The sequence below is a fragment of the Zootermopsis nevadensis genome, unplaced genomic scaffold, assembly GCF_977971745.1.
Source record: "Zootermopsis nevadensis isolate Lab colony 2312 unplaced genomic scaffold, Znev_1.0 Znev_ptg000002l, whole genome shotgun sequence".
In the NCBI taxonomy this organism is placed as follows: Eukaryota; Metazoa; Arthropoda; class Insecta; order Blattodea; family Termopsidae; genus Zootermopsis; species Zootermopsis nevadensis.
Window position 1 is genome coordinate 5,543,526 of NW_028259134.1, and position 22,920 is coordinate 5,566,445.

Below are 22,920 nucleotides of genomic sequence, written 5' to 3' on the forward strand. Positions count from 1 at the left end.
GAAGACAGTCTGTCATCTTCATACTCGCCGACGTGAGAACCTGAAATATCATCAACTGTGATAGTAGTTTTCATTTCACTAATTTTATTAAAAATAATTTACATAAAACTGTAGTAATAATTAAATTTTATTTAAGTAATTTCTAGTGGTTGTCCTAATGGAATGCTCAAAATAATCTCCCTTATTTTGTGACAGTTGTGACCCTTTGTGAAGTTGAAGTAACTGATTTTAGACGAGAGAATTGATTGTTTCTTTTGTGAGTTCATGCATCCATTATGAACAGCCATAGTGTTCTACTTTGCTGCAATACACCAAAGGAATTAGGTCAGGTGACCTTGGTGGCCAAGCAACCGGACCCTGCCGTACAGCCCAACTGTTTTGGAAATGTTGATCGAGAAATGCAGGTACCTTCACGATAATGTCGGGGATCCTGACACGGAATGACGTCACTGCTGGAATAATTTACGCTGTTCTCCAGTAAACAGCCTTAAAATGTCTTTGTAATGATTGACTTTCGGACATACCGGTATGCTTATTGGGACTTTAAGGCGTGAATTGAGCCCAGGGTCACGTTTTTGAGCTCGGACATCCTATAATAATTTAGTTTCGAAATAAACTAGGTCTAAATCAGGTTAACTAACTGAAATTGGATGACCTAAAAGAGCGGGGATCTCCCCCGTCCTTTTTTTAAGCACTTGGTCTGTTATGATGTGTGGGGGTTTCGATGTTGGTCTCGTGGGTTCTACGCTGTATGGGCTTGTGGGTGGACATAACTTCATGCAGGCTTAGGGTACGTCACATCGTCTCATGTTGCAATTTAACGCGTTCCTGAAATGTAACATTTGCATTTAATTGTTCCTTTGTTTCTAGTTGTTGACCGCAGTATAATGTGTACTTGGAGTTCGCACGAACGTCTGAGGTCGGTGATACAAATATCTACGTCGTTTCATATAGTGTCCTGAGGTATTATTATATACTAATCTTATAAAAATTGATCGATTTTATTTTATTCTCTTATTTTTTGAAGAACATGGCTACTGCACGAAATCTAAGGTCTGGGCCTATCTGTGTATGCCGTCTTTCCTGGAGTGAACATTTGTACTGGTCAGAGATTTAAACGAAGTCACAAATTGTCTGATTATCGTTGCTTTGGTCTCTGTAGAAGGAAGAATTTGTAATAAAATAAGCGTTGTTAAGGAAGGTTTTTCTCTCTCCATCCCGAAAACAGATAATATCGATGCATGTGGAGTGTATCTGAACGATTGCCTCGTTTAGTGAATGAATGGATTCCGACAGCACAAACTGACCCGTCTGTTCAGGAAGCGAGCCTTATCTGTCCCATGCGTGAAGCCGACAACCAATTGAGACCTTTTTGTGGGTATCCCGATGACGTCCGTAGCATTCATTGTTTAGAATTGGTGGTCGTGCAAAGAATTATCCAGTAGGGACAGTCTCTGCTTGCTGAATACAGTGTTATTTAACTAGCATAGATAATAAGATAATGTGCTTAGCTAGCGTGACCAAAGCTAACCTACAGGAAGGTAGAATGTTCTCATCGACACAACGCCGCTACGATAGTCGATTGGACGCCATGTTGACATATGAGTGAAGAAAAATTGATGACGTGAATATATGAACCAAAGAGAGGTGAATCAGCAGGGAAGTTGAGAAGAAATTTCATGGAGATGAACTTCGTGAAATATTGTTGTTCACTGAGCTTAGAGAGGCATTCACGAAATACGGTCACATGTCAAATGGGCAGTCTCTACTGTCATGTCCTCCCGTCAGTGGGACTAAGTGGGCCTCTGATGAGTAAATGGCAGGAACTGATTTTTAAATAGTGACATTTCTTTCACACAGGATTGGAAAGATGTACCGTTGTGACTCGTAAGAGGGATTCGGTCCACGAAACTGTGTTTGCAGTGAAATGGTTTCACTTTGGCGTATTTATCCACGTTAAGTAAATACCAGTATCGTTCTGCAAGGCAGTTGGAATTTTCAGCGAACAGAAATGCCTGCGGGGGTGTACGACCGCTCAGTCGAGAGCCCTCTTTACCCTGAAGTCCGTACAACCAGAAATTTTGTTATGAGACTTACGAAAGCTGCGAAATTAGGTTGTTGAGCGTACACGCGTAAGAATATGTTTTGCAGTATTGAAAAGAAGTACATATTTATAGAGAGTGATAGAAAAATCACGCAACCCTTTACTGATACATATTCTGTTTGTCAAAACGTAAAATGCATGTAAATCAGAAAAAATAAATAAGTTAGATCAGTCAGTATAGTGACTAGCTACGGGCTGGACGACCGGGGTTCGATCCCCGACGGGGGCAGAGGATTTTTCCTCTAGCCTCTGCGTCCAGACCGGCTCTGGGGCCCACCCAGCCTCCTCTACAATGGGTACCGGGGTCCTTTCCCGGGGGTAAAGCCGGCCGGGGCGTGATGCTGGCCACTCACCCCCATCTAGTGCCGAGGTCAAGGAAGAGAGGAGCTATACCTCCACTCACCCCAAGCGCCTACATAGCGGGACAAACTTTACTTACTTTACTTAAGTGTTGAAAAGGCGCACCGCGTTCAGCGATGCATGCATTTACTCTTTGCCTCGTGTATGATGCAACCCGGTGGAGAATTCCTGCAATGGCGTTCGAAATACACAGCTCAGTATTATATTTGAATTATTTTCATGTATGCTGGTTGTTTTTGTACACCTTGTCCTTCAAAAATCCCCAAAGACAGAAATCTGGGGAACGAGGGGGCCACAAAATTAGAGAAATAATGCGACCACCGAACAACTCGCTCAATTACTGAATTTGCTGTATGGCTCCACCTGTGTATGTACCTTAATAGAAAACTTTATCTAGAATGTGTGCCCCCCCCCCTTGAATAAAGCTTGAAAACAATTACAGTACCGAATTAATTATTTCCTTTTCGTGTTCCATGCGTTTGTGCACATTTACGTGATATGGACGAAGTTTTAAAATTTAATTCTAAAGGGTTCTGACGATGGTGGATTACATTTAAAATTATTTCCTATCTGGACTTTTTCCATCGTTCTTGTTTAAAAGAAGAAACCACGACGTTTCGGAAACCGTCTCTGTTTCCGTATTCAGACGAGAGGTACCTACTCAGTTGGGTTTGTCAAACAGAGCTAGTCTCCGTCACTGGACAACATATCCACCTGGGTACAGGTCGACCCCCCCCCCCCTCATTTCGGTTTGATTCGATGTCAGTTGTTGGGTTTTTGCTGCTGGTTGTTTAGAGTTTTATGAGTGGTCCTATAATTATTTATTTTGCCATATTCTTACTATCATCTGCTGACAAGATCTGTACCCAGGTGGATATGTTGAGACACTTGGATGATATACGAGGTATTAAATTCATCCATCACCCTCGAAGCAGTTCCCCTGGGAGTGAACACAACGATCCCAGCGCCTGGAAGCATCCCTGGAAATCTTTCTTTGTCAGCCTGTCAAGCACCATCTGCGATTCTGCCTGAATCTCTTCTATCGTCTCAAATCTCCTTCCCTTTAGCTGAATTTTCATCTTTGGGAAGAGGAAGAAGTCACACGGAGCTAAATCCGGCGATCCGGCAAGATCTTTGAGCTCCTGACAAACGAGAAGTCGATTCTGCTTCTGGTCCTCAGACAGGAGCCTTGGCACAAACTTGTCTGCGATGCGTCGCATGTGGAGTTCTTCCTTTAGAATCATCTGACAGGTCCCATAGCCTATCCCAACAATGTCGCACAAGTCGTTGATGGTACGACGTCGATCTTCGTGAATGGCCTGCCGAATCTTCGTAACATTTTCGGGCGTTGTGCTCGAAGATGGTCGTCCAGAACGCTCGTCATCATCGACAGAGGTTCGGCCATTTTTAAAACGTGAATGCCACACAAAAGTTTGTGCATGACCCATTGCGGACTCCCCAAATGCTTGCTTTAGCATTTCATAGGTTTCCGTAGCCGTTTTGGCGAGTCTTTGGCAAAATTTGATGCACACGCCATTCCGAAATCGCAGGAGGGTCGGTGTAATGCACTACCAAAACGCCCGTAACTAAGAAACAAAAGCTAATTCGATGATGCCGGCTGGCACACTGATTCACTATGAATGTAGGCCGCACCCCCTAGCGGCAGAAGCTCGTACTACATCCGGTTCGCCCTCTATTGACACAGTCTTGAAACTTTCCGATCGCACCTCGTATGTTGTCCAGTGATGGAGACTAGCTCTGTTTAACGGACCCAACAGAGTAGGTACCTCTCGTCTGAATACGGAAACAGCCAATTTCCGAAACGTCGTGATTTCTTCTTTTAAACAAGGGCGTCGGAAAAAGTCCAGATAGTGAATAGTTTTAAAATGCTTGTAGCCCTGTGTACACTTCCATACGATAATCCACTCAGAAGAAGTTTTCTCAGTGATTTTGTGGAGAATGTGACATGTCTGAACTATCGTCAGTTGACACCGAAGGTCGACCGGAATCTTTTCTGTCCTGCCCGCTTCCTGTGTCACTGAAACGGTTCACCAGACGAGATGCTGTGGGTTTGTTTGGCACAGGAGAATCTGGAAATGTTTCCCCTTTAATCTCATTTTGTCAAGAGATGACATATGATAGACGTAACTCCTCCACAACTTCATCTCTGGATGATACAAAAACAACAACAAAAACGTTCACCCACACAAAATCATGTTAAGCACGACGTACATACGGAACAACTTCGAATACGATATTAAAAATACAATAAATCTAGAAGAAAACAGCATTTGAAATCTGATAAACATCCGACTAAAAGTTGCATTTAAAAAATTATATTTAAGTTTATATAAAAATTTTATACACCTGAAGATGGTTCTTTTAGAACCGAAACATGTCGTGTAAAAATTGATGTTCTAATGTAAATCGAACATTTCGATAGAGAACATCATATAATATATTTTAAATATTTAAATGTTAATTATAGTAATATTTTAATATTTAATAGGAATTTTATTGTGATTAGACTGAAAAGAGTTAAACACATATCATTTTGTCAAGTTAAATTAGAAACGGATGCCAGGTAGTGTTCGACGATGAACGGCTCGTTGCACTTACGAAAAAGACATCCTCGCACTTCGCCTGTTCGAAGACAATTGACGAACGGACTGGCGAGAGCAGATTATATGAAGTGGTCTGTGTGTCAGAGATATTGTGTGTTAAAAAATATGATCAAATTGTGTTGAATTGCAACCATCGATAAATATTTTAATATGGTCTTTGTATAGCCACGGTGGTCTACGGTTAGAACACTATCCTTGTACTCCTGGGGTCCCGGGTTCAGTTCCCGGTTTTGCTCAGATTTATAACTTGTGTTGGGCAAGGCCGTGGTCTAGGCAACACGGAGTTTTCCTCCGTGGCATCCCAACAATTACTCCATTCACACACAGAAGAAGGCAATGGCAAACCACTTCTGGATCATCTGCCAAGAACGTATATGAAAAGGTCCCAGTCCGAGAAAAGGATGGAAGGATCCTGTTCATATGAACCTGTCATCAGACAGAACACTAAATAAATAATATGGTCTGCGTGACCTTTCGATAACCCTATAGTAGGCCGTGCGCCAATTTCTTTTTGTGAATGGTGATAATGTATGGATGTGATTATGCGATGTTAGTTTTGATCGTAGAATGTAAATTGGTTTAAAGATGAACGCATAGGCCAGTCCAGTATCATGGCGTTCAAGAGCTCTGCAGTGGAATTAGGTACAATAATTGTTCTAGAAAATAAGCAGGAATTTAGCGATTCATATATGACTGAGGCTGCACTGCAAAATACGTTCGTTCGTGTTTACATTATGTAGACTGTTCACTTTGACGAGTTTTAACCAGTGCTTCAATGTCTTCACTGATATAAAGTAAAAAGTAAAGCTGTCCCACTATACGCCATGTTGACGCTTGGGGGGAGAGAAGGTATATATAGCTCCTACTCATTCTTGGCCGCGCTTTAGTCCCAGTAAAGGACCCCGATACCCATTGGACAGGAGGCTGGGTGGGCCCCAGAGCCGGTCTGAACCTAGAGGCTAGAGGAAAAATCCTCTGCCCTTGTCGAGGATCGAACCTCGGTCGTCCAGCCCGTAGCTAGTCACTATACTGACTTATATGGCGGACGTAATTATTTCTTGGCCATAAAATTCCTTTATTAATGTGACATGTATAAATGATTACAGACGTGTCTCCAAGTAGTAAGGCAGTACTTATAATTAACTTAATCAAGTTCGGTTGCTATGACACAAATTCGCAGTGCTTATGAGTTGTCCTGGAGTAGCCACGGCGTTACTGCTTCACTCTACATAAGTTTCCCGTTGATTTCCACGGGCCGTTTTCATGTACACCGTGTTTTGAAAGTAGCTTTACAACTTTGCAGGGGAATATAAATTTATTTAAAGGACGTGCGCAATATTTTTAAATGCAAAAATTTAGCCAAACACATCAAGTTTCATGTGCCATACCAAGAAAGCCGGTAGGCCACGTGTTTCTGAAGACGCCGTGGAACAGATTAGGGAGAGTTTCGCTCGAAGTCCGCGCAAGTCAACGAGAAATGCATCTCGGGAAAGTGGGATTCCACATGTGAGTGTGTGGCGAGTGTTACGAAGACGTTTACACTTAAGAGCGTACAGATTATCCATGGTTCAAGCCATTTCAGATGGTGATAAACTGGCTCGTAAGGAATTTTGTACGGAAATGTTGCGGCGGGTTGAAGACGACGAAGGATTTCTGGACTCAGTACTTTTCAGTGACGAAAGCACGTTCCATGTCACTGGTAAGGTCAACACCCACAACTGCAGGATTTGGGGTAGTGAAAATCCACGTGCCTTCCTGGAACATGTTCGTGACGGTCCAAAAGCTAATGTGTTTTGCGCCCTCAGGAAAAATAAAGTGTACGGTCCCTTCTTTTTCACGGAGACCATTACCGGCATTGTGTATCTGGACATGCTCCAACAGTTCCTCATTCCTCAACTTCACGAAGACGACCAGGAAGGACGCATTCACTTTCAGCAAGACGGTGCACCCCCTCATTACCTCGGAGAAGGGCGCGAGTACCTCAACAACCGTTTCCCAGGTCGGTGGATTGGTCGGGCCCCACCAATAGCATGGCCACCTCGTTTCCCGGATCTAACACCTTTAGATTTTTCTTGTGGGGATTTGTTAAAGATCGAATGTACGTGCCACCCTTACCTGCAAATGTGGCCGAACTCCGAACTCGAATTACCGCCGCAGTTGCTGAAGAGACACAGGAGATGCTACACCGCGCGTGGCAAGATATTGACTACAGATGGGACTTTTGCCGCATAACAAATGGAAGTCACATTGAACCATAAAAATCCGATGGACATAAAACTTGAAGGGTTTGACTACATTTCTGTATTCTGAAATTATATGTTTCCCCTATCAGTTCACCAATATCTCGCCCTCAAGTTGTAAAGCTACTTTTGAAACACGCTGTATTATATCTATACACTGGTGCCAGATATAATGTAAGTGTCGACAGTTTGTCATCTTATGGGAATTCGGTTGCAAAGAAGTCGAAGACTGTTCAAAACAGGAGCCTGTCCACGTAGAACATTTCAGTAAAATTTCTGTCCAAATGGTTCACACGGAAGTGGTGTCATTCAGAAATTGTTGAATCGACAGTTAAATGCTGTATCGAAACGTCTGCGTGTTTTGTTAATCTTGCTAGTTTCAGAAATATGACACGACCCACAGGGCTAACCAGGCTTTTATTTTGTTAATGAGGCGCTGTTTGCTTATACGTGGTTCTGGGACAGAAACTATATGTTAGACCCTGCTGCCTAAATGTGCAAGTCGCCATTTATTATAGTAAACTCCACCTCACGAACCTTCAAGACTTGTGGCACACTCGCTCTATCTCAGCGAATCGCGGGCCACTGAGTTATTTTCAGAGCATTTCATGTTAATTTATTTGGCATATTTCTCAGTTACTTTCTTCAATTGAATAAAATTTTTCTTGGATATTATCCATCGTCTAGTAAATATAAAACCTAGCCTAGTTTGGATTTATCTCCTATTTGGATACCTGTAATCTCTGAAGAAATCCAAGTTGGGCATCGAGTTTCGAGCTGATATTCATGTGTATTTATTCCCACCTTTTGTGAGTTTTTGTTTTTTTGGCTTTATCGTGTTTATGAATTTTGATTTCTACATACTATTCTTTTACGTCCCACGGATGGATGGTGTGGTGATGTATTTTTATTCCGGGACTTTCACTTTTTTACTTTGTCCGGAGATAGGGATTAGCTCTATCTAGTGGGCCCAACTGTGTAGGAACCTGAAGACGGAGATAGAGTCCCATCTCCGAAACGTCGTTTTACGTTTTATATTTACTAGACGATGGATAATATCCAAGAAAATTTTTATTCAATTGACTCTTCACCATCGTCAAGAAGTTTTAGATTTGATATACTTTCTTCAACATATTCGTTTAATTTGTTATTCTTATTAATTGTGTACTAAAAATTACAATTTTATTTAACTTCGGCGGTAAATATCTTTTAATCACGCAGTCATACTACACAGCAGTTTGAGAACCCCTGGACTGTTGATATTTCCCGTTGAGTTAACGGGTCGGTCCCTAGTAAACGTATAATTCTGTCATGCCACAGAATGAAAATATTGTGTTCTAGTGGATACTAAACACGATTTAACTCGATGCTTTTAATGGGAAAAATTCTGCGATGTAGTTGTTCAGGTTCCCGCAACACCACAGCATTGTGATCAGTTGTCCTCAGGTATTCTGACGTCTGTATCATGTGTTTGGATTATCATTAGTTTGAATGCGGACCGGCATGGTCTGTGGGACCCGTATTTGAAAACCGTGATCTGTTATGATATCACGACTCTGTTTATCGTTATGGTTATTTAGAAATACTCCAGTCAGAATGTTCAGAGCATGTCTTGTAGAGAACGGTAGTCAAGTCGTATAATAAAGGGTTTTTTTTTCAAATTGTGTTTTATTATTAATATTATTTATTTACTGCAATTGGGTTTGCACCCAGTGGCAGTGGTCCTTACACTACACAATTACAACAAAATACATATAATATAAACAAGTACACTCCATAGAACACCTCACACACATAACTAGACATCCACCCCTACAAAAACATTCCACCTTACACGGACACACAATACAAAAACAAATACACATTTCAAAAACACGCATCCATTAATTAATCACAATACTTTAGAGTAGAATATAAAGTCAGACCTCAGTACATGAAACTTTTATCCCAAAGAAACTACAGCCCTTCATCACTTGGAGACTAAGACACTTCACTTCCCTTATCACCATCTAATCCGCACTTAATAACCCTTTGCTTCTGGCCCTCTTTCTAAAGGTGCCTAATTTACAGGGGAAAGACTCTAGCACGCCTGGAGGTAAATGGCTCCAGCTTCTTATGGTCCTATTTACAAAGGAATATTTGCCAACATCCGTTCTTTGTTTCCTAGTCTTAATTTTCCGACTATGATCGTCCCTGCCCAGGTAGCATGGCTTTCACTAAAATTTCTCCTTTCTTTTTCTTTGTTCCGGTCTATTTTAATTTTTTTAAAAAGTACGCAGAATATCGGTGAGATTTTTAGGAGGCGGGATTGAACGATATTGGTCTAAGAATTTGGAGAAACACGTGAATTGAACGAAGACTTGGTTCAGTAAATATTGGTAATTGCCCTAGGGGCTTCAACGCTGCCAAGGACAACGAAAAAGGATTTTCAAGCAAGTAGAAACTTCAAATTATTTGCGAAATAAATAAAATGATATCCTGTGCCCTCAGTGTATAAGGGAGGAAAAGGTTAAGAAATGAAGCAAATTTGAAATTGAAGATTTCTGTCTTCTGGGTTGTTGCGCTGTGTAGTCTGGTCGATGTTTACCAACGTTTCGGAGGTCATACTGCCTCCGTCATCAGGGCGATGAAGATTTCTGTCTTCTGGGTTGTTGCGCTGTGTAGTCTGGTGGATGTCCACCAACGTTTCAGAGGTCATACTGCCTCCATCATCAGGGCCCTGATGATGGAGGCAGTATGACCTCCGAAACGTTGGCAAACATCGACCAGACTACACAGCGCAACAACCCAGAAGACAGAAAGCTTCATACTCACCGCTGTGAGAACCTCAAGTCTTACAAATTTGAAATTGTAAATAATTCTTGAGCTGTAGTTTATTTTGAAACTCGTGACAAAGCCATTGGTCTGCATTGGCCACAACCTGCTGATAAGCCGATCGTGTAGAACGTGGCGCTTTGAACGACGCGAGAGTCACTGGAATTCCAGCTGGCGAGTTACGTAACAGCAAGCAGGCAGGATGATGACGTACACCGGACGCGTAATTCTGTTTTCTTGAAGTCATTTTACATCAGGCAATTTCTTCGCAATGATTCACTGAGGGTTGTGAGGTCGTTGGAGTTGGGTAACGTGATGTGGCATTTAGGTTGTAATTTCTGTGGTGCTGTGCAAAGCGTTCTGTATTGTGTGTGCGGTCGGCTTGTTTCCGGGAAGTAAGGATTGTTAAGGCGATCTGGCGGTGTTTGAGGACCGTCAGCGTTCAGCGAGGGCTCCAGAATTAAAACGCAATTGCCTTCTGTTAGCGTCGCGTGTTCTTCATTGCTTCATGAAGAATTTGTCATCGATATGGGACTGTTTCATGCAGTGGACGTTGCAAGAGACCAAGTGAGTGTCTACATTGGGTGGATATCAGAGGCGTATCGTTTTATTTGTGTTGCGTCTTAGGATAATGTGTGTAGGTCCGAAACTTTTGCTGTACAAATGTTTGTCATGCATTTCTTTAAATATTATCGTCTTAAGTCACGCTTGCAGAAGGAAGTAATAGAACGCCACAGTTCTTTGTATTCATGGCTTTTACGTAAATGCATTAATTAATACTGCAGTCAGTTTGAGGCTTCTGAGGTATGAGTTGCGACACAACAGCTGAGAAAGGAAATTTTTCTACTCGTTAATAAGAACTATATGAAGTGAAAATGGATTGCAGGCTAGCCTTCCACTGTTAGCGAACCATGCATTGTGACTGCAGAACGTTAAGTCTTTCTATGATGCTTTAAAGAAGACGTAATTTCGATGTAGTGAGAGATACAAATTGGTCTAATTATTGCTAGTGTACAGTTTCTGATATTGAAGTATGCCAATTTACTTTGCACATTGTTAGTGAGAGCAGTTAACTGTAGTTCTCCTGTAGCAACATAGGATTTTAATAGCGGACGTTTGTAGCCCAACTAACCAGATTGCTTAAGGAACCCGAATGTTCATCACCGAACTAACCAAAGCCCTCCACCGGACCCTGTCCTGGGCCGACAAAATCCAGTTTCCTTCGACTCCTATCTCCCATAGATCCCACCTGAGATTATCCTCCCATCTACGTCTAGGTCTCCCCAGCGGTCTCTTCCCCTCCGGCTTCCCAACCAATACCCGGTGCACACCTCTTGTCCCATCCATGCGCGCTACATGCCCAGCCCATCTCATTCTTCTCGACTTAATCACCCTGACAATATCGGGGGAGGAGTACAGATTTTTAAGCTCATCATTATGCAGTTTTCTCCATGCCCCATCGTCTTCCCTCTTAGGCCCAAATATCCTCCTCAACACCCGATTCTCAAACACCTGCAATCTGTGTTCCTCCCTCTGAGTGAGAGACCATGTTTCGCACCCATACAAAACAACAGGCAAAATTATTTTGTATATTTTAATCTTTAGGTTTTCAGAAATCAGACGGAAAGACAAAATACTTTGAACTGAGAAGTAGCAAGCGTTTCCGGAATTTAGTCTCCTCCTAATTTCCTCGTGAATGTCATTTTGATTTGTTATTGATGTTCCAAAGTATTTGAACTTTGTCATTTGTAGCCTGTAACTGCGAAAAGTTTCGATCGTTCATTTTTTTAATTGCTTGATTTGGGTGGATTTGAAACGTGGTCACTCGCACGAGAGGAAGAACGCAGATTGAGGGTGTTCGAGGAAGTGTTAGGACGCAAGAGGCAGGAGGCTACATGAAGCTGATAAATAAGGAGCATCATAATTTGTACGCCTCAGCGAATAGAGTCAGGGAGGACGAGATGGGACACCAGAAGCGAATAGACTAGGTGGGAGACCTAGATGTAGGCAACAGGATAATAAAAAATGGATATTTAAGTAGTAGGGTGAGAGGGTGATGACTGAATTTATCTACCTCAGGGTATGATCTTGTTTTCTTTAAAGTAACTTGGGATTTATTCGTTAATCTGCTCGTTTTTTTAGTAAATTTATTTCATTGAATAATCGGCGAAGAAACTCATTACGTTAGCTTACCTTAAATTTGGGGTTAAATATAGTCGAAAACTATGTGTATTCTGCGTTTGGCCTGTCTTCCGGTTCCTATTTGTTCCATTTTAATGCCCAGTCTTTAACCAAAAGCACTTGTTTTAGATATGGCGTCTCCGTCCGTTCGACTTACATATCCTGAACAGTGGTTTCTGTCAGATGAGTGTTCTGTGTTCGTAACCCGGGTGTTTATTTGAAGTCGCTTGTTATGTAGCTTAGATAGACGAGTGGTAAAGGCTGGTCTTCTGGGCTGTAGCGCCGTGTTATGTGGTAGAATTCTGGGATGAGTGCGCTGATGATGGAGTCGGCAAGGACCTCAGAAACGTCGGTACACTTCTACCAGACTACATGGTGTAAAAGCCAGAAGACAGCCATCATAATTCTCGCCGCTTTGAGAACGTCACATGTTACTAGGCTCAATTTATATTTCGATATCATTCGAAACAACACGACACCTACGTTTTCAAACCAGAAGTATCTTCAGAATTAAAATTGTTTCTCTTACTTGTGCGAACTTTGGTCGAGAAGGATGAGGGACTACGGGCTATGTTGTGGTACTAAATCGGGATTTTACTCAGGAACATCATGAATGCCAGTTAGACTGTTACTAGTCCGTTTATCAGTTTGTTGTTTGTTATTAATTAGTAAACCAGTAAAAATTTCCTGTGTCATACAGGTTGTAAATTATTAATCATTCATTTACCAGCTGTATTTCAGCCGAGAAGAGTGGGTACGTTGTAGAAATTCTGGAACAGGGTTTCGCATTTAGAGTTCGATTCTCAACCCGGAGGACGTTTGTCTTGATTTGGGGTCTTCCTGAGTCCTTTTACAGCAGGCCATGACCCTTGTCTTCCACGCCATTCACAAGTCTAGCCACACATCGCGGCAATTGAGATAGCGTTAAGAAATTCCTTTCGAATTCCCCTGACCCGTTCTGCGTTTTTTGTTAATTAATTAATTGGAATTGGTCCCAAAGTAGATTTTGTTAACCCTTTAAGCTACCAACAGTCAGGACATCGGGAAGGTTGTAGAACGTGCATAATTGTGTTTATAACTATCTGGACTCTTCTGCGCGTCTAAAATGTCCCAGTGTCAGCTTTCGTTGTCCAGTTTTAGAATAAAACCGTCCGAACGATGAAGATTGCATTCGTTCGTCCCACACGCCGCCCAGATGTTAACAGTGTCGTTATTCTGTTTTCGGAGTGTGTGTGAGGCAGGGTAATTGGTGGAGAAAGTGGGTCAGGACGTCATTATTATCGCAATTTCTTGGGAATGTTTGACGTGGGAAATTCGGAATGGGAATGAGCGAGCGAGGGAGATGCTTGTAGTCAGTAAGGAACAGTCACCGGTTCTCTAACTGTCGAGAGATGAGGGGCAGAGCGGCTAGCAAGAGGGGACGGGTGAGTTCTAATTCAGTTTCCTTTAGGTCCTTAGTGAGCGTAGCTGACGTCAGGACATCATCTTCCTACTAACGTCGTCCTGCCCTTGGGTATTTGTAATATTCTACCATTCTGTGGACGTTCCTCGTAGGCCTATATAGTTTCTCTTGCTACCTCGAGTTTCTCTAAAATTTCTTTATTGCTTTTGTGGTCGAGAACGGTGTATCCTGCTGTTTTTAGTAAAACGTTATCTCCAAAGCTCGTAGTCTTTTTTCTCTCACTGGCCGAATGTCGCTGTCATGAAAGGTCGGAACAGAATTGTTTTGGAGGATTTGAGGTTTTACGGCAGTGAGTTTGAAGATGGCTGTCGTCTTGGTTGTAGCGCTGTGTAGTCTGGTAGAAGTTTACTGACGTTTCAGAGATCCTTACGATGATGGAGGCAGCAAGGTTGGTAAACTACCAGACCCAGACGACAGCCATCTTCGGACTCACCTCCGTGGCAACCTCAAATCCTGCTCACTGAATGTTTTGTATAATTTTAGTCTTGATGTTCTTCGGAATATATTTATTTTAGATTGTTTAAAGTTCCGAGTGTTTTGAAGTGTTGTGATTTTGGAATCTATGCTTTGCCCTTCTTGATACCTTGAATGTGTTCCCTCCAGTGTTGCGTTGTATGTTTTAGGTGCGTGTCTTACTGCTTCTGATTTCACAAAGACCATTATTTTGATTTTATGGGTTGAAATTTATATTCCAAATTTTTGTACTGTTTAGTGTGAAGCGTCTATGTAACACTTCCTTCTGCAACGCAGTCAGATTTACGCCTTTTCTTATGATATTCTAATCCTTTTAGTATATTTCCCACCCCAGTGTTAAATAATTTCATGCAGTGTTGATGAGAGAGAGAGAGCAGTCTTGTCTTAGTCTTCTCTTTCATTTTACGAGTTCACGATTGCAGCAAATATAAGAACTTGGCGGTTTCCAGTTGTAAGACTAAATTCTAGGGGACGATAAATTGTGAAATTCCATCCAAATTGGATTCTACTTTATAGCCTCGGCTTCCAGAAAATTATCTGGATGGCACTTCACAAAACTGTTTCACGTGTTATTTATTGGAGAGCTTTTGGGCTAGGTTTTCAGTTGCTGAAGGTCAGAAAATCCAAGCGATCCGCCGAAATTGCCTCGTATTTACAACTTTTTTCGAGAAAAATTTTGTTTTTCCTCGCATCGTTCGTAGTAAGCCGAGCTAACAGGAACTACTGATCAATTTCGGCTACTGATTTATCCCGACTGCTTTAAATTTGACATGTTTTTACCTCAGTGTTCCTCGCCGGCACAATCAGTGTCTTAACAGCCTGATTTCTGGAAGAAGTAAACTTGTGTGTACTTCATTTCAGATTTTAAAGTTTTTGGCCGATTTTCACATTTGGTATGAACATCGTGTCATTGTCCATTCTCGCGTATTTTAATTTTCGAAAGTTTGGAATAGCAACGTGACGGACGCACGAACTGGTGAGGTGGGTGGCGACACCAAGCCCTCGAATTACGAAGTGTAGATTTTGTATTGTCGGCATTTGACAGTATCTGAAAAGTAATACACGAATAAAATATATGTAACATGAAATATTCGTCTCGTTGAAGGTTGCAGTTTGTGCCATGTTTTTTCAAGTGTGTTGAATATTCGTTTAAATATGTCTAAGAATGGAAGTTTGCCCTCTTGTAACGTAGTGGTAGTCCACGAAGTATAGGTCAGGCGGAAATAAGATTTGTTCGAGAAATTTTAGAGAAATTCCGTGGTCCAAATTTAATCAAAACCAGTCGTTTATAGTTTCTTCAGAACATGTATTAAAAACTTTGTTGCGATACGTCCATAATAATTCAAGTTAAATTAAAATACGGAAATTTTTGAAACACGATAAAGTGTGAACCGTTTCAGCCTGGAGTTACTGAAATATGCTTCCCGCCGACTGCAACAAGTGTGGACTAAGTTTGGGGCGCAAAGTGTGCCTTCAAATGCCGACGGGAGTGCCAATGGTTATACGCGATGATAGAAATATTCTTCATTCGCACTTCGAACGTGTTCTGTTTTTGCTAGGTGCTGCAAAAGATTGTCTAATGTTTTTTTCCCCAAGCGGTATAACACGCGCATGCGCGTCGTACAGTTTTCATCGCATTATGGACACGCATGTAGTAAGTTTCGAACTCTTTGTCATTCATTCGTAGAAAATGAGGAAGAATGTTTTTCAGCATTCAGCCAGAACTGTTTTGGAAGTCCGTAGGCCTACCTCTTATTTTACAAAATTATCCTTTGCGTTAAAAAAACTTTTTAAAAAAATTCTGTAACAATTATGGCCATGTTTAATCCTGGCAGAGGAATTGTCTGTGTGATGGACTCGATGTCAAGCAGCGCAGTGCGATGGCGCACAGTGGAGCGACAGGGACGTGTTATCTGTTGGCTTTATCTCATTGCGGCCGAGTCGCTTCCTGGATCACTTCGGCTCTCTCATCAACTCTTTCATTCTGCTGTCCGCAGTCGAGAAGTCTTTGTCCGTACGCCCTTTTAATGTGCATTATGCTTTGCGTGTTGTTCTGATACGTAACCGAAATGGTTATCACGAAGGTGTTTTTAAAGCAGAAACGCCCACAGCTGAAAAGATGGGGCGTAGCAGCGGTTACTGCGAGCAAGACGTTTGTCCGAGCCACAACTGGACCCCGAGCTGGCAGACGCTTTTGTCGGAGTCTTCGTCGGCGGTCCTCCGCGGATGAAGGAGGATTTTGTAAGGTAATTGCAGCGTCTGGAATAAATATCTGCTGGAAGTGCATCTCATCTACAGACACGGAACAAGACGAACGTGGAATACGTGCTAATTTGTTACTGTCGTCAACATATCGAAAATGTTTCGAATACAAATTGAATAACAGCGTGTTTTGTCATGTGGCATTGCTTCTTAAGAATCTCACGCAAGTTGGAGGTGAGTGGTCATCTTCACGCCCCCCCCCCCCCCCAAGTTATCGGTTTGCCTTGCCCCGCCCGTAAATTCTGTGGTCCCCGGCTCTTGCCGTTTGAGTTTCGTGTTAATATAAATACATTTCGTGGTTCACGATCGTCCCTCCCTTCGAAATATGAAATGTCTTCGAATGTTAAGTCGTTTTGGGATTGAAAAAATCGAAAGGTCCAACAGCACGTAGGTCTCATTAATTTTTACAACAGTTTTGATGTTGCAATTGCTTAACGTAATACAGATAAAAGTGATTTATGATTACCCGCCCAATATCGGTATCTGTCGTGTGACTAGCTTGAAATCAAAGGAACCTCAAGGACAATGAGGTGTGTGCGTGGTGGCAAATAACGCAGTTCCGATAATATTTATGAGTCTGGTGTACTACCATGGCGTGGAGGAACTGAGCTGCTACTATGTGAACATCTCTCGCGGCTGTGAGCATCCACTTCTTTGTTTTAAGTAATGTGCGGGATGTTTTTGCACTAATCACGGCAGGTTTCTGTCGGTATGAAAGTTTCATTTCTGTGACGTCCGGAGGTCTGCAGTTTTCTCATAAACGGCCTATGGAACAAAAAAGAATTTTCGTACCGGAGCTAAAGTGAAGGCAGTTCATCAGATGTATCTGCCGACACAAGTTTTGATTACATTTCTTTTAGTATGACTTCCGGATGTGGCGTATTGGTGCATTGTTATCCTCAATCAGCATGCTACGTGATATCCGTTCGTTATCGTCCAAAGATCACATCCATATGACGACGTGAGTTAGAAATTGTGAGAGTGTCACGCGTATTGCGTACATGCAAATTAACAGAGAAGTTAACAATGGTTTTGCAACTAAAGACATCTTATGAGCCGGGATAGCTCAGTCAGTATAGTGACTAGCTACGGGCTGGACGACCGGGGTTCGATCCCCGACGGGGGCAGAGGATTTTTCCTCTAGCCTCTGGGGCCCACCCAGCCTCCTCTACAATGGGTACAGGGGGTCCTTTCCAGGGGGTAAAGCCGGCCGGGGCGTGATGCTGACCACTCACCCCCATCTAGTGCCGAGGTCAAGGAAGAGAGGAGCTATACCTCCACTCCCCCCAAGCGCCTACATGGCGTATAGTGGGACAAACTTTACTTACTAGAGACATCTTTCACATGCCATCAAAGATTCCACAATCGCAGCTGCGCGTACATTTGAGGTGGGTGCAGTATTCAGAGTAAAATCTTGGGTCGACTGCGTTGGGCTGGCCATGTAGAAAAGGCAGAGAATGTGTAAAGAATTTTGGTGTTGAGCCCTCATGGGAAAACGTCCACTTGGATGACCGAGAAGGAGATGTGTGGGTTCGATTGAGACAGAACTTACGGAAATAGATCGTAAAGATGGGAAGTAGATGGAACTGGCACAGGATCGTGTCTGGTTACGAAATTCGGTGTTAGCGTTGTTGAACCTTCTCTTTAATTCGTGAGGTGGAACGATCATGACTACGTTAAGTATGGTACTCTGCGCTTGCGCATTACAAACCTGGCCAGACAAACCCAACCTAACATAACCTAACCTGTCTTACCCCTTCGCAAATACAACTCGTCTGTGCGAATATCATGATTTGTGGAAGGCTGCATGAAAATAATTAAATTTGGGTGTGTACCTTGTGCCACAGATGACTCTTCGAAGCGCTTACTTCCTGTCTTAGACCGTAAAGTAATATCGTGACGCATGAGTAGATGAGAGAGGCAGAATAAGGTTGACGGCTCTGTCCATGATCCGTTGCATATTCTAATAATGCCAGGGTTTTCGTAAACTATTTTCCACAGATATCGGTCTGTACCCATTTTTCGCAATCAGTATATCGGTTGTAAGGCATTTCGGTAAAATTGTTTTTGGCATTATGCCGCCGGGGACCACGTCCAGTAATAGCGTCACGGATGCCCCAATTGCTGACATGGAACGATGATGTCATCACCCATGACCACGTGCTCTAGTGCCTCTCTGGTAATTTGTTTGTTTTTGGAACTAGCATCAGAGCATCCAGAGGAAAAATATTTTGATTAAGGTCTGTGACGAGTTTCATTGAATTTTTATGAGGTTGTTTACAGATGCAAGTTTGTACGAAGATGCGCCTAGGAAAACTCGAAGGGAGGAAGTCTGTAACAGTAATGATCAACAGTTAAAGTGGGTTACTTTTGCATGCATTACTAAGGAATGCGGAAGACGTCACAATGTGAATGTAGTAATTGAAACGCTTTCGAAAGACATCTCTGTCCGAAACAAGGGTTCGCTGACCGATTAAAAGGAAGTGGGGTTTGCGATTTAGAATGTTAACGATTGCTGGGTAGAGGAGACCCACGTTTAAAGCCGCATTGCAATGAAAGTAAAGCGAATTTAAAACAACAAAGAATCGGGTTTCTACGATCACGTGTTGCGCACGGGGGTACTCACATGCTGACCTGGAGAGTGCATTAGAAATTATTATTTTACAGAAATCACCATTCTTTAACACTGCGCAGCTGTAAATAATTCTAAGGCAATGTCCTACGTAAGCGATAACAAGCGAGCTGTGCGAGCTGCATAAGCAGCATGGGGTGTCATATGACATAAGGGAATCGCTTGTTGTGTCCTACGTGAGAGACTGCAATAGAAGCACACGGTCTTTCTGCGCATGCACCTTCCCTGTACTGCGCATGCGCAGCGACCTGCGCGGAAATATCAAAATATTTGATCTCGGCTTTGGCCGCTGACCGCTTCGCTGTAACATAGGACAGCGCCACACAAACAGCCAGTTTGATATTTCCGCTTCACCCATGCAACTCGCACCGCTCGCATTTAATCGCTCGCGTAGGACACCGGGTAAGTTTTAAACATGTCGCCTCGCTTTCCTTGCGTGCATTTTATCCCCCCGCTCCGACGTCACTCAAATTAAATTCTGTCGCATTTCTCCGACGTTACCTGACTGAGGTGCATCCTTGCATTTGAAGTCGTGGAGATAACGTGGCAGTTTATTACGCTCCGAAGTGCGTCACGTACGTGAACTGCAAACTACGCTCCGTTTCGTGGAATAGCTGTGCGTATCTGCAGCCGCGCAGGGCGAGCGCCCGTCCGTCAGGATGTGCGCACGCAAGGGTTTGTCTGTTTTGTGTGTCCTTTGCTCTGTGTACCTAGGCGAATTTCGTGCGCAGAATCGTTCTTAAGTAGCCAACAGTGGCTCGGATAGTGGAAATATACTTAGTCTCTTACGGAACTGCCGTGTTCACAGGAGCCAGCCACTGGTTGTCTTCCATGACTTAATCACTACTGGACAAAAAATTGAAGTTTCCTAATAGAATAGGATAGAATTTATGAACATTCCATAGATCCTTTTTGGCCTAAGCCAGGAATGTAGAACATGACATGGCACAATGTTTGTATTACTGCTTTGAGCCGATTCCTTTCTGAGAATCCGATAGTCGCTCAGCCACTCAAAAACTTCCCAACATTTTATGGAATCCGAATGTTCATTTATCGTGTGTACAAAATCCAGTCACTGGTCCCCGTCCTGAGCGAGATGAATCCAGTTCATGCCATCCAATCCTATTTTTCTATGATCCATTTTATTATTATTTTTTCACTTAAATCTGGGTCTTCGTAGTGGAATCTTCCCTTCTGGTTTCCGCACCAAAACCCTGTATGCATTCCTCTTCTGTCCCATGCGGGCTACATGCCCTGCCCATCTCATCCTCCTTGACGTGATCTGTGTAATTATATTTGGCGAGAAATACAACTTATGAAGCTCCTTACTATGCAACTTTCTCCAGAATCTGAGTAATTCATCCCTCTTAGGTCCAGATATTCTCTTCAACACCCTCAGTGTACGTTCCTCCCATAGTATCAGAGACCGAGTTTCACACCCATACAAAACTATGTAAACATGGGATTCGGAGTTGTTTCTTCAGGGGTAAAGCTATAACCACTTACTCCAATATACTGCGGAGGTTAAGAATACGTGGAGTTATATCTCCACGCCCCCATAAGTTTCAGTGACGTGGTACTTGGTGAAGCGTGAGGAGTCAACTTTACCTTTGCCTCCAACACTTTGAATCTGAATCCTTCTGAAAACAGAAATTAGATTGTCTTGTGTACACTTGCGTTTCAGCGTCTCTTTATGTCAAAATTTGCGGAAGCTGCGTGATTATCCGCGGAAGTGGTTTTGTGCCTGGTGTGGGGATTCTGTTTTGTACCAATGTGAAACTAACCACCATGCCACAAAGACGGACGTGAGTGCTTAGCTTCACTCACCGACCGCCTTACCCCTAACACCCGACGGAGGGAGGGACCAGAGTCTGTCTGGACACGGTGGAATGGAAACAGCTCAGAATCGTTGTGAATGCACTGCGCAACAAGATACGCGCACTTGAAAGCGCTCCCATGTCCCAGAGGTGATGTAAGCTCACACCTGGCTTTTCTCTACCGTGCATTCCGTACAGTTGTGTATGTCACACGTGTGTTCAGTAAAGAGACAAGTATATGTACCTTATCTGAGGAAAAACATGAATTAATGTTGATGAAATTTCCGAGATGTGAAACTAGGTTTTATGGCAAAACGAAGGCGAAGATTGTATTTTTTAATGCTTACGTGGAATTCACACGAATACTCGTTTGAAATGTGAGGTTATATGTTATTCAACTATTTGTTTTTAAATGTCCGTGTAAAATACCAGGAGCAAATGGAAATTGATATAAAAATATGTAGGTTGTGATGTTCAAAGAGAATGTGTAGTTTTTACATCATACGCAATCCAGTAACTCCTTGTTTTCGAGCAAGGAGTAGTCAGTATTATAATTCACATTATCACTGTAATATTTGTACTGCACTGACGGGGCTAGACGTTCAAGGGAAACTGTTTTTTTAAGTGATTTGCACTGGCATTGTGCTTTAAAAGTCTGTAATCTGACTTCAGAAACATTTCAGAAGATTTCGTGTTTCTTAAAGTATAGTGTGCACTTATACAAATATGAATTAGTGCTTTATTTAGCCTTTGAGAGGGCTGTTTTTAAGACCCGCCATCTTTAATGAGATGTCCAGAATCCCCGAGTCCATGCCGATACGTTTGAGAACCGTCGTTAAAGCTCGGAGATTGAGTAAAATCTTTCGTGGTTTCTACGGTCCCTCCAGAAAATCACGGGAGAGCACCATAAATTAGGCCACTACCACTTCCATCCAGATTTCGTTTATGTAACATTTTGATTTGGAATATTATCGATATGTGAAATATTTAACGAAATAAGTACGTGAAAGCATAACTTCTGGCCATGTGCATCATGGTGTCGCAAAGAACTCCTGAGAAAATGTGTGCTCCGACTTTCGACTCTCTGTGATTGCTGGTATTGCCACGTGTTGCCTGCTGCAGCTCAGCCTTTGCGTGGGACTGTGGTATGCATGACAACCTGATTCTTCCTCAAATATTTCAGTCGCCACTTCACAACCACGTGGACGTGACAGCGACCGCTTTCAGCTGTACTCTCATTGCCGAATGGTTCTGGAACCTCCTCCTCCTCCTGCGTCTGTTCAGGTCGCAGATCTTGAAAAAGAAAATCTCTTGGAACAACGAAAATTACCTACCGCAATCCTTCACTCACCAAAAACTTTACCCAATGCATTCATAGATTAGTTAGCTGTGGACTGTAGCATTGTCCTGCATGATATGAATGCATTTTTCGTCTTTAGTCAATTTATAAAGAATTAATCGAACTTTTTTTGTCAAACAAATTGCTGTATTACTTTCTGGGCACAAACTGCGCTCCACACTCTGACTTTCAGATTGTGTACGGGCACTTTATGAGCAGCGTGAGGATTTTCTGTGGACCGTTATCAACCGTTCTGACTGTTTATGCACTCCATTATGGTAAATAATTGTTGAGCCAGCAGGGGAGTTGGTTAGTTTTCCAGGAAGAAGTTGGTAGCCTGCCAATCTGATATTTAAAAGTCATTGGTCTTATAATAAATTGGAGTCTGTAACATTTAGAGCAGTGGTCATGAAATACAATGCATACCTCATGATAATTTACCTATAATTTGATAATCTTATTAAAAGATTCTTTCATGTCTATTAATTATGCTTCAGTACAGAATGCCCTTTATGGCTAATGGGAAAATGTGGTTATGAATGGAATGGAATCCATTTGTTTAAAAAATTGTAGCAGAGTCTCCTCTCAGTATCGTGGGAGAACACTAGTTG

At 42.5% G+C, this 22,920-nt stretch overlaps 1 protein-coding gene across 5 annotated transcripts in view; it reads left to right on the forward strand.

Moving 5' to 3' along the window:
- Nucleotides 1–22,920, forward strand: part of loco (regulator of G protein signaling family member locomotion defects) — a 45,930-nt gene that overhangs the window by 9,063 nt on the left and 13,947 nt on the right. For 2 of the 5 annotated variants that reach the window (XM_022062280.2, XM_022062282.2), the window contains exon 2: nucleotides 16,356–16,505. The exons of 2 other annotated variants lie outside the window; for them this stretch is intronic. In XM_022062280.2, the coding sequence (XP_021917972.1) occupies nucleotides 16,356–16,505 (150 nt within the window). The remainder of the gene's footprint in view (nucleotides 1–16,355; nucleotides 16,506–22,920) is intronic. One more of the 5 variants, XM_022062281.2, reaches the window with a different exon arrangement.